This window comes from Prosopis cineraria, unplaced genomic scaffold, assembly GCF_029017545.1.
Source record: "Prosopis cineraria cultivar Desert tree isolate PC_DT_omini unplaced genomic scaffold, ASM2901754v1 PC12, whole genome shotgun sequence".
In the NCBI taxonomy this organism is placed as follows: domain Eukaryota; kingdom Viridiplantae; phylum Streptophyta; class Magnoliopsida; order Fabales; family Fabaceae; genus Prosopis; species Prosopis cineraria.
The window spans coordinates 14,935,896-14,956,091 of NW_026555343.1; the positions used below are offsets into that span (position 1 = coordinate 14,935,896).

At 27.6% G+C, this 20,196-nt stretch overlaps 1 protein-coding gene across 1 annotated transcript; it reads left to right on the plus strand.

Annotated features, from left to right (window-relative positions):
- The first annotated feature begins 5,808 nt into the window (after positions 1–5,808).
- LOC129288786 (very-long-chain aldehyde decarbonylase CER1-like) lies at positions 5,809–20,041 on the plus strand. Its single transcript, XM_054925526.1, has 9 exons — positions 5,809–5,959; positions 7,207–7,430; positions 10,055–10,287; positions 13,210–13,429; positions 15,712–16,087; positions 16,834–17,142; positions 17,896–17,994; positions 18,647–18,820; positions 19,571–20,041. Exons 1-9 carry the CDS (start codon positions 5,900–5,902, stop codon positions 19,736–19,738), a joined length of 1,863 nt encoding a protein of 620 aa, XP_054781501.1. The 5' UTR covers positions 5,809–5,899; the 3' UTR covers positions 19,739–20,041.
- Positions 20,042–20,196: the final 155 nt, after the last annotated feature.

Here is a 20,196-nt window from a genome sequence, read left to right on the forward strand (position 1 = left end):
TATATGATTTAGACTTTAATTAATGATATAAGCTAATATTTTTTTATCTAATAACCAAAAAATTTTAGAAATAACATAATTATTTATTTTTTGGTAAAAAATAAAAATTATTATTGAATAAAATTAATAGAAAATAAAAATATATATTTTCGTAACGAATTAACATTTTTAAAAGATTCATAACAATCACTGATTATAAGGACAACATACGATGTGACATATGCAATGATTGTGTTTATTTCCAATAGTATACTTGTGTATATATTCTCATTAATTTATATTTAAGAATTATCAAAAGCTTTTACCCAAAATGAAACATAAGAATTATCAAAAGCCTAAACAAGGAATAGTTTTTTTAAATTGATTTTCTCCAAAAGATTTAAATTTAGAGTAAAAAACAGTGACCTCCCTTTTGTTTCGCTAAAGTTATAGAGACTTTCCTTGGTTTTCAAAACCTACACTTTAATCTAATATTTAACACTGTTAAGAATATTCTATTAAATATTTAAAATACTTCATTTTTATTTGTAATTATGTTACAAAATTTAAATTATTAATTTGTCCTTATTATCTCTAATTGTCTACTCTTTCTCTCTCATTTTTTTAAAAAATTAAATGATTAAGTATGTCAATATTAAAATAAATAATTTTAAATTTTTGTGTTAAAATTAATTATTTAAAGAAAAATAAACATGAATTATATTGAGTAATTTATTATATTAAATTATTATTTCATAAATTTTTAAGTTCATGTTCAAATATTATTTTAGCCAATTTATGTATTTAATTTCTTTAAATCACATAATTAAAAATATTTAAAATGTAAATATAAACAAGAAAATATGTCCATTTAATTTTTTAGGTAATTTGAATGATTTTTAAGAAATATTTATATTTAAAAATGGATATTTTGATCCAACTTATGTGACTTAATAATTAACTAAAACAAAGGAGATATTTGTGTTTTGTAACTCTTCGTACTAGGAAAAATTTGTATAGACTTCAAAAATATAAAGGAGATATATGTAATTAAGGTAACAAAGATAGAAAGTTTGGGTATTTTACTCTTAAACTTACAATTGATTTAAAAATATTATTTTTATTCCATTTAACTCAATCACTATTTATGTTTCCTTTTTATTGCTACCATGAAAATGATGGCTAATAAAGTGTACTGGACCAAAACTGAGAATGAGTCTGAATATAAGATCGCAACTAGAACGAGTAAGGGTCCGTTTGATTTTCTTCCGTTTCACGTTCAGAAAGTAAAATTTCACTTTCAGAAAGTTAAAAGTTGTTTGGATAGAATATTTTAGAAAAGTACATCCTGAAAGTACATTTAAATAGTAGCTGAAAGTGAATTTCTGAAATGTAACTATTTAAAACTTTTGAAAAGTGGATTTGAAAAGTAAGATGTTATTTGACCATACTACCCTAAGTTTAATCTCTTATTTTTTTATTTAAAAAATAGTTAATTCATTAAAAATATAATTATTATTTTAATAATAATAATTAGGTATCAATTTTTTTAGTATTATAAATTGAGTAATTAATCATATTAATTTTTAGCATTAATGTATAATAAAAATTACAAATCTTTATTACATCTTTTAAAATTACAAATTAAAAAATACAAATAATTAGAGATCAAATTTTTAGCACTATAGATCAAAATTTATGTTATTTATAATCTTTATTACATTTTTTAAATATTTTGAATATATTACATTTGTATAATAAAAATTATAAATCATTATAAATCAATGTCCTTTTTGATAATTGTACATTCAAAAGCACTTTCACTATCACAAACCAAATAACTTTCAATGTATCAAACTGATTTTTGAAAAAATATATCCAAACACAAATTTCATTACAACAACTGATTTTCATTAAACTGACTTTCACCAAATGAACTTTCACCAAATGAACTTTTGGCAAACTGAAAACCAAACGCACACTAAATTGTTCAGGGACCAATTTAAAAATCACGTGCACCAAAACAAAAACCTCACCATTTGACAAAGACATGCACAACAAAACCTAAACATATAAGGACTCTTTTGTTAAAAATAAGGAAGCTTACTTAGATAAGGGACATAAGAAACAACAGGACTTAATTAAAATCTCAGAATGTACGGGATAAAATGTAACGTATAATTTAATCATTTATACACCTTTCTTTTTTTTTATGTTTTTTTATGTTTTAAAGCCTTGATCTTTCTTGGATATTCGCCAATCACATTTTTTAAAAAAAAATCAAATATATTAACATAAGGAAAAAAGTCATAAAGTTGACGTCAAATATAAAAATTTAAAAAATATAAATGACAGCTTAACTAAACAGATCTACATTTCAAAAACTGATAATTTAAAAATATATTTAAGAGATGTTTAATTAATATCTTGGACTATTAGGTATTGCTTTTCGAGAGTGAAGAAATGGCCCTTGTTGAGCTTCATAACCAGTTTTTCCGAGTGTACTCTAGAACCATACTAGTTCTTCCAGAAATTACATATCCAAAAACGCAAGCCTCTCTGTCTTGCTGTTTAAATAGTTGATAAAGGTACATGTTATCCAACGAGGCACAGCATTTTATTAATACTTCTTTTTAATATCGCCATGGGATTCCTTGTTCTATGTGAGTATCAATTCAAACATTCAATGGTTTCATTCTTATATGGAAAAAAAATTAAAATATAATCATACAACAGTACGTTAAGTAGTTTTGAAATGATTTTTAATTTTTATTCTCAAACAAATTTTAAAGGGTTAATGAGCATACTAATTCATAAACTATTATATGAAAAAACATCTTAGATCCTAAACTTATGAAATGTGTAAAAGCTCTCATCAATTTCTAAATTGCAAGCTATTGAAACCTTATCGTTAAGTTTGGGAACATAGTTATTACTTTTGTAGTTGTGGGATTCAATCGTAAGTTGATGTAGGCATTCATCTTGATTTTTATAAATAACAGCCATTTTTTTAACTTAATGGTGGGGTTTCAAGCATTTATAATTCAGAATTTGAGAGGAGTGTTTGCACATTTTATAAATTTAAAGTCTAGGATGATATTCATGTATTAATTTAAGGTTTAGGATGTTTATTAAAAAATGAAGTTATTATCAACACCAAAAATAGTCAAGTTCAAAATGTAGAATTAATCATGTTACCAATATGATTAATTGATGCAATTAATGTTTAACACGTTTTTTTAAAAGAATACTCTAAAATTAACGACCCACCTTGGTCTCATGTGATGTCGATATGCAATTGCATGCCAACCCATCAAGGTTCTTTATGACATTTGGGACCAATAAATAGCAAAGCCGAATATGTGGTTTGCATTTCATTAATCACAGTGACAAAAAGTTGCATGCGTTGGGTTTTTTGGGAGGGGGGGTGTCCTTAATTAAATGAATATACACAACGAATTATAGAGATATGTCATTGATTAAATACGCCTTTTGACTTTTGTATTGTTTTCTTTCTATGTCTTGTTTAATGCTCCTCTTGATGACAATATAAGTTATAGTTAGTTTATTCATCATTTATAAATAATATTAGTTGAAATTTTAAATTTTTTAAAATATTTACATCTTTTTATTAATACTCTCATTAAATATATTATATAAGAGCATCAATAATAATAATTCAAATTCTAATGGATGATTTTTTTGAAAAGAGTAATTAATAAATGAAGCAGGGGTATAATTGAAAAAAAATAAGTTTGAGCCAGGTAAGATTTATAGAAGATGCCTTATATTGTAGTCTAAAGGGAGTAATATAGAACAAATTAAATAGAATAAAAATGAACTGAAAAATAATTTTATTGATGCAAAGCATTTACTATTTTATTTAATACAAAAATATTAGAAGACAATTTAAAATAAATAATAATATATTAAATTAAAGATTTATAATTTACTTTTTTTGTGCAGAAAATTAAAACAAACTAAATTATTTTTGATGACATGGGTCATATGGAAACGATAATTGGAAATCACATAACACCAGCTTTGGCTAGTTTAGGTGAGAGAGAAACTACAATAAAGACAGAAAAGTCCTCCCAATCAAATATTTAACATTGTGGCCTATGCTTGGAATTCAAACCTAAGACTTTTGGTTGATTAAATCAGAATAGCCTTTTATCAATTGAGAAATGCATTTGGTTATGCATATGCTCCCTCCTATTTAAATTATAAGACATTTTTTTTTAAACTTATCTTAGTTCAAATTATAAGATATTTAGTATGTTTTGAAATTTTTTTCTTATTTTATCCTTGTACTTATTAACTTAATTTGTTGTGTAACTTTATTATTATTTATTATATTTTTTTCACTCTTCATAATAGCTAAAACTTTATTGGTTTGCAAGGAGATTCAAGCTTTCTCATGTTATGATATTTCATTAAAAAAATATTATATCTCTCAATTAATTTATCATTAACAATTGGGGGAAAGGGTAAAAAGAAAAACTTATAGTATGTATAACTAAAAATAAGGATATAATTGAATTTTATTGGTATTCAAATTATAGTTAAAAATATCTTATATTTTACTTCAAAAATCAAATTCCATTTGAAATGGATGGTGTGAGTTTGTCAAATGCTTGACAAGCCGCTACATTAGCGGCGCATAGACCATGTTCGTCAACCTAGTTTTGTTCAATAGTCGTAACGTAATTGGTTAGTGGGAAAAAACTGGGTCGGGATTCACTCAGATGGAGAATCGAGAATATTACTTTGGTCCCTATAGTTTAATTGTATTTTAATTTGTTTTTAGTGTTTGTAGTTTATTTTTGTTGTTCTTTGTCCCCTCTATTGTTTGATTTGTCTTCAACGGTGGTCTTTCTAATTTGAAAAATACTCTTAAGGATCATGGGCTGATCCAACCAATGTTTGTTTTGTTCACAGCACACAGCTCAACTGGCTCAAACTGCACGTTTCAAAATCATCAAATAATTTACCAAAAAAAAAAAACATCATATAATTAAACAATGTTAAGTTCATGTTAGCAAAATAAACGCCGTTAAGGTCAGCTCATGGTCTTTAGGTGTATTTTTCAAACTAGAAAAACTAACGTACACGGTTGTAGACGAATAGAAATTATAGAGAACCAAAAAAAAAAAAAAACTAAGGCAAATAACAATTAGTTAGGAACCCGTGAGAACAGCTACGTACTTTGAATTATTGAAACTTCAATAACAGACTATAATCTTTACTTAATATAAATTATTTTTTGTTAATTAACTTAACATTCATAACGGATTTTAGTAAATTCTTAGCTAACATTAACAAATTTCCAACTTTATTTTCTTAATTTTTCAAGTGATTGGCTTATGATTCACAATCAATTTGTAAATTCTCAACTGATATTATTAATAATCCCAAGTATATTTAATAAATTTTTTAACTAACTATTTGCATTATTTAATTGCAAGTAAGAACTATAGTCCATTATTAACATTTCGATAATTCAAGGTCTATAATTGTTATTAATGTTATTGTGGGGTTCCTAATTGTTATTTTCCCAAAAAAAAAAAGAACCAAAATCAAAATTCAATAAAGTACAGGGACTTGAAGTAACATTTTCTTAATTTTGTTTTCTTTTGTGCAAACAAATTAAAAAAGGGCTAATGTGAATTGAAATGAAGAGTGATCTATGATTTTTATGATTAGTTTTTGGTGACAAACAATTTAATCTATTTTCAAACAGTTAGAGTTTGGCGTGGCTCGATCTGATGAAAGTTGGTGGTTGTGAATATTAATTGATATGCACCGACTGGCTCAAGGAAAGCGAGTTACTCATAAGTGTGTATATATACAGACATCTTCTCTTCCTCTTCTTCTACATCTCTCAAAACCAAGTCCAGTATAGTCGTGCACACAAACTATGGCTTCACGACCCGGAATCCTTACTGATTGGCCATGGAAGCCTCTTGGAAACTTCAAGGTTTCAAACTCTTAACTGTCTCTCTCTCTCTCTCTTTCTCTCACATCCAAGGTGGTATGTAAATACATTGCCATTCATTTATTAAGCAAACATGCGAGCCCAAGAGCGATGGCATTAAAGACGTTGTGGTTAAGAAATTTCCCATTATCAGTCTCTGACTTTCACAACACACGTACAAGTGCCATGGCGTTGATGATTTGTGCTTTAAATTTTTTCTTTCCTAATTAATTTTTTGTTTGATGAACTTGCATTATATACGTGGTGCTTCAGCAAAATGTGTTATATCATCAGTGACTTGAATTTTGCAGCATGTAAGAACCCATCCTTTGAAGTTACTTCTTTTAAATTTCATAGCCCGCTTTCTCTAAATCCAGGGTATTATCACATCCCACCCAAACTAATTTAGATTGTTTTTATCAATGGTGGTCTCATGGTATCTTGTAATGAGTCTAACGTTGAGGAGCTTTATAAGTTGAATAAGGTTTATAATGTAAGAGGTTCTCTAACTCAATTGGCTTGTCTTTTTAATATGAGTTCTCCCTTTAATATTATACTCACAATATTAGTGTTTTTATTGAAAGTTCGGTGTTAAAAAAAAAGTCTTTCTATGGAGGGGTTCTAAGTGGAAGAAGGTCAAGTGAAATGTTGTAGACTCACTGAGGATATCAAGCTAGTTTTTCAAAATGAGTTCTTCTTTTAGACTTTTGCACATCAGCTACCTCTAACGCGAGCATCCTCAACCCATAACCTCAACATGAATTGATTTATCTACCTCCTCTTTTTTTTTTAATAAAAAAAATACAAGTAGGCAAGCTCAGTGCTTGGAGATTAAAGTACACGCTTAGAGAAAAAACGACAAATTAAACAAACTCATATTCGTTCTACGTCAGGGCCCTGCAAGTTTCAGGAATTGTATGCACCAGCCTCAAATGCTCGCCTATTTCATGAGCATTCCTTCAAGAAAGTCCGTCATCCTGTTTAACTACCTCCTCTTTGAAATCAATTTAAGACTCAGAATTTCTCAAGTTCACTACTTTTGCATTTAACTTTACCAATCAACATCAAATTAAGGATCTGATCATTGCAGTAACCTCTACCACCTCTCTCTCACACACAGACAAATACGCAGTATAGGGGCATGGCATTGGAGATATTTTGTGTTTAAAAGATACGTGTCCATATGTTACTGGTTGAGCATGAACCTGATGTATTTCGTTTCATCTCTCGTGACTTTGAATTTGTTGCAGTATGGGATTCTGGCTCCATGGGCCATTCACAGCACATACAATTTCTTTGTGAAGGATAAAAGTGAAAGGGACGTATCCACGTTCCTGATTCTTCCTCTGCTGCTGTGGCGTATGCTTCACAATCAGATTTGGATCACTCTCTCTCGTTATCGAACGGCAAAAGGAAACTCAAGGATTGTTGATAAGGCCATTGAGTTTGATCAAGTTGATCGTGAGAGAGACTGGTTAGTCCATCTCTCTCTCTCTCTCTCTCTCTCTCTCTCTCTCTATATATATATATATATATGCCCTTATATCAAAACATCATTATTTTTCGTTTTTCATGGCAACATTTACATGTGAAAATATTAAATAATTGAACTTTGCCTATTTGCCTATAGACAAGCTTTTCACATCCAGTTCTAAATATAAAACACTGTTAAGAACTTTTTTGTTTTTAGTTCTTAAAATATAAAAGACCTCGTCCACTTCTGTTTACTATGTTAAATATATCTTTCCAAAATACACATAGTAGTTAATGTAGAGTTTAAATTTTAGAAAAATATAGCTAATAATTTTTTTCCAAAATATATTAATTAATCCAATTAGTTGCTAAGGGTGTTTTTGAAAAATTTTCACAAAATTTTGACATGTTAATTATAAATAACTACTCCCTCCATTCTTAGATATTAGTGTTTTTCATAAGCTTATTTTGTTTCAAAATATAAGGAGTGTTTTGTTATTTTTAAATGATTAGATAATTTTACCCTTGTAAAAAATGGAGGAGACGTTAATTGTATGATTTATTCACCACAACAATGATATTAATTGTGACATTATTAGGGATAAAACAAGAAAAATATTATGATTTTATGTAATTTTAACTAAATAATAAAATTTTATTAATATATATAATTTGGTTGAAAACTACTTATACTCCATCCAAACCACAATATAAGTTACAGTTAATTAATTTATAGTTTGTGAACAATGTTAGTTGAACTTTTAAAATTTTAAAAATATTCACATTTTTTTATTTATACCTTCATTAAATGTTCTACATGATAGCTTTGATAATAATAATTAAAATTTTAATACATGATTTTTTTTAAAATTAATAATAAATGAAGTAAAAATATAGTTAAAAAAATAAATATAATATTTATCTAATATCTTATATTTTAAATCAAATAAAATTTTTAAAAGATATTTTAATATTGTGTTCTGGAGCGTATATAGAAACGAAGAGTACGTTAACTTGATTGGGAGAAAGAGAGGGGATTAAAAGATCCAAAAGATAAACACAAGATTATTAATCTTGTTTTTCTAATAAATAAATACATTATGTATAATAATAAATCAACTTCTCCACAAGAAGCATTAGAAGTGCACTGTTCTAATTCTGTCTAAGGTTTTTCTTTTTAACCTAAAAATACATGTGGGAGACAAGATAAAGCTGTTGAACTGAGTCAACATTTACACTCAGCCTTCTGCTCTGCGTCCGTAGTCAGTATAATTATGAGCGAATCCTTGATAAGAAGGGCTGCTCACTCACATCAAAGCTTTAGATTTTCTCTGCTAAACGACATCACACCTTTAGATAGTTTTTCAGGCTCTCATAAATAGTCGGCTCACCCTCTCAATTAGCAATCCCGTACTTTTACTCAGTAGTTTCACCAACCTCATTTACCCAAACATGTTCGATGACTCTCACTTGGATCACTAATCTTTTAATTACTGTTCCCTTAATCCTGATTTTTGGTACCTTGATAAAAAGTTGTTTTATCAGTTTCAATTACTCCCTCTGTTTTTATTTTTAGATGAAATTATCACTTTTATTTTTTTTATATAAGCAAAATAATATTTTTAATATGCATTTATTATAAAATTCTTAAATTATCCCTCATAATTTCATCATTTACAGTCAAAAAAATAATTAATAAAGACTTGATTAATATAATTAATAAAGGCATTGTAGTCTAAAATTCTTTTATTTTTAGATACAATTAATATGTTCAATCAATTTTTTTAAACTATGTGATTTAGGTTTTTCTCTTCTAAATAAAAATAGAGGGAGTATAAGATATTTTTTGAAGAGATTCGACTTCTCAAAATACTTTTCCTCATTTCAAATCATAAGATATTTTTAAACAAAATCACACATATTAATAAAATTCATAAACTTTTTAAAAAATTTCTTTCATTTAATACTTCATGTATGAAAAAATATCATAGAAAGAATATAATAAAAAGAGTGACATTGAAAAGGCATCATTAATTAAACTTTGTTTTTATTAAAGTGTTTTATATTCTGAACTATCAAATTTCTCCCAAAAATGTTTTATAGTTTGGAATGAAAGTAATTCAAAATACTTTAACAAAAATAAGGTTTTATTAATGATGTTTTTATAATATCACTATTCACATTATATTCTCTCTTTTTATTATTCTTTCATAAATAGAATATTGAATGATATTTTTAAAAATTTATATTTTTTTTAAAAAAAGTAAAGTGTTTTTTGGCCAAAAATGTAAAAAAAAAATAAAGTTATGAAGTATATTTATACAGGATAGTAATACGCGATAGTCATACACTACAAAACTAAATCCATCAATTATGCACAGAGCCATGAGCTTCTCCCTGCTTTTCTTTTTTTGGGTTTTATTTTCACATGTTTTTGGTTTTTGGAACCTTGTGCATTAGAACAGGTGAAATATAGTCAATTAATTCAACTGAACATGCGTGCACGATGACCCATCTAAACTATCAAAAAAAAAAGTTGAGGAGCATAAGATTAATTATATGTATGGGTTAAATTAAGTTTAGAGGAATGTAACTAATTAATTAATTTAATTAATTAACATGCAGGGATGACCAAATATTGTTTACTGGAATATTACTTTACTTGGCGAGCCATACAATGAAAGGAGCGTCTCACCTGCCTTGGTGGAGATCAGATGGGGTATTCATCATGGCATTGTTGCATGTGGGTCCCGTGGAGTTTCTGTACTATTGGCTTCACAGAGCTCTTCACCACCATTTTCTATATTCTCGTTATCATTCTCACCACCATTCGTCAATTGTCACCGAGCCCATTACTTGTGAGTCCCTTTTATCTCTTCTCTTTAATTTCATCTTGCATCTTACATAGTGCGATGCCCGGTAATTCAAGCCAAACTTTGACAAGTCAATTAAAAAATACTAAAATTGAGTTTGAGAATGTAAAAAATTTTATTTACTTTCAACTTATTTAAACTACTTGAATAAACTCAAAAAAATCTAGATCAAGTTTTAAATATGACTTTAGAAACATTAATAAATAATACAAATACATCTAGTATATAATAATAAATAATAACATAATCATTCATTTTTTGTTTTGGCCAAACGCAATCATTCATTCATACCACATGAAAACTTCTTCTAGTCTTATTTATAAGGCAGAAAGAAAATTTTTTTGATCCTATTTAAAAGTTACGTCATTAAATTTTTAGTATAAATTTTCTCTTTTACCCTCTATTGAATATTAAGGAGAAAAAATATATTATTAAAGTATATATATTTAAAATTAAAAAGGTAATTCAAACAATTAATGTCACTAGATGACTAAACACTTGGTTATAATAGGCTAATACAATGTTGGAAAAAAAAAGAAGAAGCTAATACAAGCCAAATGTTTCAAATCATAATACTATTAGCAAATATTATATAGGCTAATTTGAAAACATAAAGTATTAACTTACATTTTAGATAAAATTATAGTTACATATTAAATAAGAAAATTGATTATTTTTTATGCTATTTATAAGTCAAACTTCAATAATTACATATCAAATTTAAAGATGTTTACAAGTAGATGAAATTTATATGTAATTAATTTTTTATTTAGGAATTATATGCATAGCATATATGTAAATTAAGAGTTAATTAACCCCGTCTGATTGAATTGATAAATTATTAAATCAATATCATAATTATTTTAATAAACTATTTTATTCATGACCAATTTAATTATAATTTAATTACAATTTTAACTGTTAACTTTTGAATTAATATTTTAGTATGCTTAATGATAGGTCCGATTTTTGTAGTATCTCACTTTACATGTAATTCTTTCTATATTTTATTTATATAATTTAAATCAAATTATATGTACGAAATTGAGCCTCGTGGATCCATGTGACGATTTTTAATGCATATCAAAAAAATGTACACTGCTACCTTTTGACTTGTGCTGCATGGTTTGGCAGAGAGACAGACGGCTTCATGCATTTGTCTGTTCCTTATAAATTTCGAGATATGAACCATTTGAATGGGTGTGAAAATTTGAGTTTTAAATTTAATATAAATATTCTACCGAAACATACATCAAGCAGCTTAGTGCTTTTTTTTTTTTTTTGAATAAAAGTCAAATTAATTCATTACTAACATACACATATTATTTATGTGTATGTTTAACAAGCTGCCTTAGTAGCGGATAAGTGCAAGTGATAAAAAAAGGTTTCATGATATATATCATTAATATCATGGACCATTTAGTACAACAGAAAATATGAAATAGGAAAACTCCAACTTGCTTTTGTGAATATTAATTGGGGAAAACCATATTTCTAATAGAATCCACCAGAGTCAGAACTCATAAGTAATAATAGTACTTTTTTTTTTACCTGAATAAGTAATAATAGAACTTGAAATTTTGCAAAAAAACAAAATAGTACTTGAAAAATATGAAGTAGAAAATCCTACAACTTACTTTTATAAGAATATTAATGAGGCCAACCATATTTGTTATTCCTCCCACCTTTCTCCTTCTCTTTTATTATTCCACTTTTCCCACTCAACAAAAAGAAACATTACTTTGCTCCACTTTTGTCCCCTCTGAAATTTTTTTATAATTTTAAATATGTTTACAACTTTAAATTTTTAATAAAACAATAATTATGATTTTTCCTCTTTTGCATTTCAATACTCCTATCTCGCTCTTCGTTTATTGTATCACTCTGTCTCTTTGACACTTCCGCAACTCCTTTTATCACTTACCTGATACCTCACAATTAACTGTGAGAGAATAATATTTTGGAGTATCTTAGTAGAACATTATTATTCACTCCCACCTTATTTATAAATTATTTTTACCAACTTTATCAATATTAATACAATAAAAATATAAAGAATAAAATTTAGTAAAATTATTAATACAACTCTAAAAAAAATTATATAATATTATTTTTTTATTTTTCTCTCTCTCACTTTTTAAGGGTAGTTCAAACATTTAATTAGAAATAAATTATTACTATTAATTCAATAATTTATAAAGTAAATTACTTTACCCTTCTAAAAGGTGACCAATAAAGTGGATCAGAAAGAGTATATTAGATGCTACTACCTCCATTTCTATATATAAAAAAAATTATCACTTATTCTTTTATTTTTATTTATAAACAAAATCACATATCTTAATAAGCATTTAGTATAATTTTTTAAAATTATCCTTCATAAACTCATAATTTTTATTCATGAAAAATATTTAATGTAGCCTTATTTTATTTAAATACAAGGATATTTTTGTCCAATTTTTTTATTTCCAGAGACACAATTATTATCATTAACCATTAACCAGTTTTTTTAAACCATGTAATACTATTATTTCCTTTTATATGTAGAAATGGAAGAATATTATAACCTTTTCTGTTTATATCATCTTCTTATTCTGTATTAACAAAAACCCACCAAAAAGTTAAACATCATGAAATGGAGTATTGATTTGGATTTTTTTCAGCTAACTAATACCAATTTTTTTTTAAGTAAAGCTACTTTAGCCTAAAGTGCACTTGCAGGGCATCTTGATTTCCAAAGAAAAACAAAATATAAATTAAACTTAAACTTGTTTATGTGATTACTAACGAAAAAAGTTGAACTCTTTTATGATTGATGAATAATACTTCTAATTTTTTTTTGTTTTGTACATTATATTGATTGATGATTGATTGTTGGTTTATTGTGTTAATCACGATTATATATAGCTGTGATCCACCCATTCGCGGAACACATATCATATTTCATGTTGTTCGCCATACCAATGCTAACGACGGTGGTCACCGGAACGGCGTCGGTGGCGGCGATGACCGGTTACCTGACTTTCATTGACTTCATGAACAATATGGGTCACTGCAACTTCGAGCTCATTCCTTCCTTCCTCTTTCGCCTCTTTCCTCCTCTCAAATATCTCATGTACACTCCAACGTAAGTCTTCTCAATCCAACTTTTTTGTTTTTGTTTTTGTTATATTAACTACACACACTTCATAGAATAATAGTTCATATATTAGAAGTTTATTGTGACTGAATATTGTCACATTGTCTTTGTGAATAATGCGACTTCCGATATATAAATTCAATTCATCAATTATTAATTAGGTTTTGAGCTCCATTATATTTGTCATACACACTAAGTTTAGGTAAGGTCAGAAAGCTGCAATTTTTTTTTTTTTTGTGAGTAAGATTAGTTTGTGTGTGTGTAGAGCCAGTAATTCAGGCCGAGCCCGACGGACTAGCCCGAATTAATCCAAAAAATTTTAGGACCGGGCTTTAAAAAGGAAATGTTTTTTTATGTTCAGGCCTATTCGGGCCTATGTTCAGGCCTATTCAGGCCTGCCCGAATAGGCCTGAAAAAATTTGGGGCAAGCCCGATCAGGTTCGGGCTTGGCCTGAATACCCAAATAAATTTTTTTATTTTAAAAAATATATAATATATAATAAATATTAATTAATTCTTTAATTTTTAGGTTATTTTATACTAAAATATCATATATTTAAATTCTAGACATCATTTAAGTATTAAAATATATATTTTATATTTTTTTATAAAATAAAATAATTAATTTTAAAGTAAAAAATTTAATTAAAAACAATTTTAAAAATAAAATTCAGGTATTAGGGCCGCCCGAAGCTCGAAGGAATTCGAGCCGAGCTTGGCCATTCGGGCTTTTTTTTTTTAAAAAAAAAGGGCCTGTTCGGGTTCAGGCCTGTTCGGGCGGCCCATCCGAATTCCCAACTCTATATGTGTGTAAGATGATAATGAATTTTAATATTTTAATATGTGAAAACAAAAAATAAATTCAAGATGAATAAAAATAGATTAGTTCGGATCATGAGATTTATCTATGTTTCCTCGAGTCAAATTTTTATACAATTTTAGACATAAATATAAATAATATACATAAAACATAAAATCAATTTAAATGACAATTGATTATATTTGATTGGATGGGACTTGATTTTATATATATGTGTATATATATATATATTATATTTTGATTGTCAACATCATTTCTTGTCCTCTGTCTGGGAGAGAGTTTTCAGTCATCTTTGGTGTTTTACTGTTTTCAATTTCATCCTGAAAACATTAAATGAGGGGTAAAAAGGTAAGAAATTGCCTACTTGAATGGGGCCCAAAGTCAAATCAGAACAGAAAGACCAATGTCATATCAGTTGAACGGGACACAACAATGAGATTTTTTTTTTGGATAAAAAAAATAATTGTTATTAAGATTATTCTTCAATCTCTATGAGACTATAATATAATTGGAAAAAAAATTAGTTGTAAAAATTATAAAAAAATCCTGCATTTTAGTCTAATATTGAGTGATAAAAAATATATTATGTTTTAAACAATAGGAGAATTCGTTTAATTCGTTTAATAAATAATTTGTCAATGATTAATGAATAAGTAGCTGATGTTTTTTTTTCCTTCATTTCTTTTTTCTTTTAAGTTTTCTGACTTAAGGAAACTACTGTTTATTCTTTGACTGGAGTAGTTGTGCATTTCAAAGTAAAATTTATATGCTTAATGTTATAAAAAAAATAATTGTTATTAAGATTATTCTTCAATCTCTATGAGACTATAATATAATTGAAAAAAATATTTGTAAAAATTATAAAAAAAATCCTGCATTTTAGTCTAATATTAAGTGATTAAAAATATATTATGTTTTAAACAATAGGAGAATTCGTTTAATTCGTTTAATAAATAATTTGTCAATGATTAATGAATAAGTAGCTGCTGTTTTTTTTTCCTTCATTTCTTTTTTCTTTTAAGTTTTCTGACGTAAGAAACTACTGTTTATTCTTTGACTGGAGTAGTTGTGTGTTTCAAAGTAAAATTTATATGCTTTACGTTATATGCTTAAAATATTTATTTTTCATTAAATAAAAATATATGTATTATTTATATATTATTTATTTTATAATAAATTCTTATTATTAATATTAATATATTAAAACTTACTTTTTATAATTTGATTGAATAAAAATATATAAAATATATAAGATTAAGTATATAGTCAAGTCTTGCTCTTTATTCTATTTCTTTATTTTGAAGCTGTTTAATTTACTATAAGAAGTGATGGTAATTAAACAGTTGAAATCAATGTCAATCATACATAAATAATTAACTACCCTGTTGTAATATTTAATCAAACACAAATTTGCATTAACAGTCATTTAACTTGTGTTTTTAATTAACAGGTTTCACTCTTTGCACCACACACAGTTCAGGACAAACTACTCTCTATTCATGCCTTTGTATGATCATATATATGGCACTGTGGACAAATCTACAGATGAGTTACAGGAATGTGCACTTAAGAGGCAAGAAGAATCCCCAGATGTTGTGCACCTAACACATCTCACAACGCCTGAATCTGTGTATCATCTTCGACTGGGATTTGCCTACTTGGCCTCACAACCTCACACATCAAAGTGGTATCTCAAGTTAATGTGGCCTGTAACGTTGTTGTCCATGATCTTCACTTGGGTCTATGGTCGTACCTTCACATCGGAGAGAAATCGTTTCGATAAACTCAAGCTTCAAACTTGGGTCCTTCCCAAGTACACCTTCCAAGTAAGTTTCAAAATGTGAGAGAGAGAGAGAGAGAGAGAGAGAGAGAGAGAGAGAGAGAGAGGAGTGTGTGTGTTTTATGTTTGTTTATTTTTTTTTTTTTAAAAGAGTGTTGTGAAGTTTATGCTTGGTGCTTTGAACAATTAATGCATATTTGACCCAAAAAAAATTCATATTTTTCACTTGTTCAAAAACTAAAGTAATATGTTTTGAAATTTAATGGAATACATAGTTATAAAATTATACATATTAATAAAGTTCACTAAATATAGTTTATAATAATATTTTTTTATAAACTTTTAAAAATACTCTTAATCAGAAAAGAAATTTATTTAAGGAGTGAAATAATGAGGGATGATATTAGAATAATCATCATTGATTAATGAAAGCTTAATTTTGACAAAAATTTCTTATATTTCTGGACACCAAATTAATAATCAACTTCAAAAATGATTTAGGAAATGGAATGGAGGGAGGGAGTATATGATTATTTTCTTTCTTCTTTTGAACCAATTAGCTGCAAAAACAAAACTCAATATGATATTCAGTATCACTATAACTTATATATTCAGATTGAAGTTGTGTTGATGAGTACTCCTAAACGGGAGGAAGTTCTGTCTTTCTAGTCTCAAATTCCCTTTTAGGGTTATAGTATATTTGTTTCACTCAATCTTATAACTCTTGGTTGATTATTTGCATTTATCAAACACACATTGAAGATTTTTTTAAAAAAGAATTTGAACTTGCAGTACTTGATGCAATGGCAAAAAGAGGCAATCAACAAAGTGATAGAGGAGGCAATAGTGGAAGCAGAAAGGAAAGGAACAAAAGTGATAAATTTGGGTCTGATGAATCAAGAAGAAGAGCTAAACACATATGGAGGGCTTTACATAAATAAGAATCCAAAGCTAAATGTTAAGTTGGTTGATGGAAGCAGTCTGGCTGTTGCTGTGCTTCTTCACAGTCTTCCAAATGGAACATCTCAAGTCTTGCTTAGAGGCAAACTCACCAAGGTTGCTTCTGCCCTTGCCTTTAATTTATGCCAAAAGGGTATTCAGGTAAGTTCCACACTATTACTAACATAATCATCATCAAACAAACAAACTATTCCATATTTAGTATTACTTAATGATATGAATTTGAGATAGGTTTTGTCCTAATTTGAAGGGAAAAACTCTCCCTGTATATATGGTTTTTCTATTTATGAGATTTGAAATTAATACCTTATGTATAATTGAGTTTTTTATTATTAGAAAGTTCATTCTTAAAATTAAAATACTTATGATTGTCTTTTTTGTTTTAATTTTAGTATGTATTTTACAGATCAAGATCATCACTACTGTAAAAATGTATTGTTACGTCCGTTCTTCAAAATGCCGATGTAGAAAAAAGGCAGTGACCTTGCTTGTTGTAAATATTTGTAACATTGATATCAAATCTTAGTAGATGTATTAAAATATTTTTATTATTTAGATTTAATTTGGATTGCTTATGTTTTGATTTTCTTTTAGCATTTAAGGAAATAGAATTTACAATAAAAGCAATCTTATGACAGATAACTTTACAAAGTTGATAATTTAGATTAAAATAGAAAATAAAAAAAAAACTATAACAACCTAGATCAAATATGAATAATGCAAGTCTCTTAGTTGAGCAATTGAATTGAAAACCTTACAAGTTAGATGATACTATAGTTCCTTTCAACTGAGCAACCCTATTAATCAAAATTAATTAGCCCTATTTATCTCTTTATCTTTTCTTTTCTTTTCTTCTTGCGCTTGATATCTTTTAATTTCACACATGTATTTCAGGTAGCCACAGTGCATGAGGAGGAGCACATGAAGCTGAAAAGCTCATTTAACAATAAATGTGGAAGTAATTTGATTATCTCTAAAAGTTATTCTCAAAAGGTAATTAATACGACCAACCCTCAGTTAATTTTCTGGCAGAATATAATCTCTTAGAGAGACAAATAGAAATAATTAATCGTATATCTATGATTTTACTGTGTATTCGTAAGTTTTCAGTAATATACTTTAATTAAAACAATGTCATGGTTTTGAAGTATGGGTTTGAAATAGTGACAAGATGATAGGTTGAAATAATAGTAAAAATATTATCAAAATTGGATTGAAAATTTAAGAACAAACATCATATTAGAATTAAGAAGAGGTGGTTAAATAATTAATTTTATTTGAAAAAAAGAATAAAGTTGCAATTTTATTCACATTTTGCATGAAAAATTTTCAAATTATATCATATTCTTTCTCATAATTAATGAATTTATATATAGGTAATATTGAAAAAATACAATTAACACCCACCAAGTGCCTTAATATAAGGACAACAGAATCATTCTAGAATGTGTCCTGAAATAGAGACTGGAGGGAGCATACTAAATCTAAATTTCAATAGGAATGGTATATGCTATTATCCCCAGTACATTTATCCTAGAATAATCATTTTAATTAATTATCACATTCTAGTTGCCTTGATTAATTAATTCCAGAAGAATTGAGAATGTTAAATATAATTTATTACTTTATTGTTTTTCATGGATAGATATGGTTGGTGGGAGATGGATTGAGTGAAGAGGAACAGCGAAAGGCACCAAAAGGAACAACATTCATTCCATACACACAATTCCCACCAATCAAACATCGCAAGGATTGCTCATACCGTTGTACTCCAGCTATGCTAACTCCCTTGGCTCTTGAAAATGTCGATTCTTGCGAGGTTTGTGCACTCCATCTCCTCCTCTTTATTTCCAAAACTAGCTAGGGTAGGTTTCATGCATTATATGGAGTCTAAAAAACAATGTTTTGAGACCTGGACAGTTAGATCGCTTGAATCGTCACTTGGTAAAGAATGTGGTTTGGTTCACAACCATTATAACTCATTCTAGTAGTTAGTCCACTATGATCCAGGAGGTTTTGAATAAACTTGGCAAAAACCTAAAACCTAGAACGGTTGGATCATTTGGATCCACTTTTTCTTTTATTCTTAATTTAGTAAATTTAAAGATATTAATGTCAACTTACTTCTAGGTTATTATGGTAAAATTTTGAGTGCATAATTTGTTTAATGTCATTATATCAATGAAAGTATAGAGAAAATTAAAAACTTATTTTCTTTAAAAGAAAAAATATAATAAAAATAAAAAGATATACTAAATATGAAACCGAAATAAGCAAATTAGAATTTAATATGTTATGACCTAATAATTCTAGTTTAGGAATGATATTGTCAATATTGGTAAAGTTTTATTTATATACACACATATAAATATTATTTTCTGATTTAATTATTATGTTACTAATTCAACTAACGATCTAACTAATTGAACCATAATAATCGTGACTTGCTCATGATATCCTTTTTGATTTATTATCCAGTCTGAGTTTTAAAACATTGCTAAAAAATGAGTCGCCTAGTAATACTACTAATTATTAGTATATGTACTAAAGTTTTAAAAATTATTTGCAGAATTGGTTACCAAGAAGGGTAATGAGCGCATGGCGAATAGCTGGAATAGTGCACTCTTTAGAAGGATGGAGTGAACATGAGTGTGGATATGCAATGCTGAATACTGATAAAGTTTGGAAGGCAACTCTTCAACATGGCTTTCAACCTCTCACTCATGAACAAATTTAATTGCTTTCTAGAAGCTGAGTGATCTTATAGGAGGGAGAAAGACGCAAGGGCTATATATATATATATATATATATAATGGAACATGAGGGTAAAATAATTAGCACGTGCTCTCTGTGTCATGGTAGTAAGGGGAGACAAAGAAGGAAGAGTAGGATCCATACCCTGATAGGTGAGGTGGATTCTATTCCTCTGCACTTTTCTCTTTATTTTGGATGGCAAAATGCTTTATGTTTTTACCTTTAAGTACTTGAAGACTTCATCATTACTGTTGCTCTCATTTATCTAGTCAAATGTTTTACGACATGGATTTATGTGTGGTTAATTCTCAAATTCAAATTCTTGTTCTTAAGCCTAGAAAGATACTTTTTTTTTTAATATGAAATTACCTTCTAAAACTTTGACTTCCAAGTAGAAATTGGTAAGGCATTGAAACCTGATTTGATCATTGAAGTAGTCAG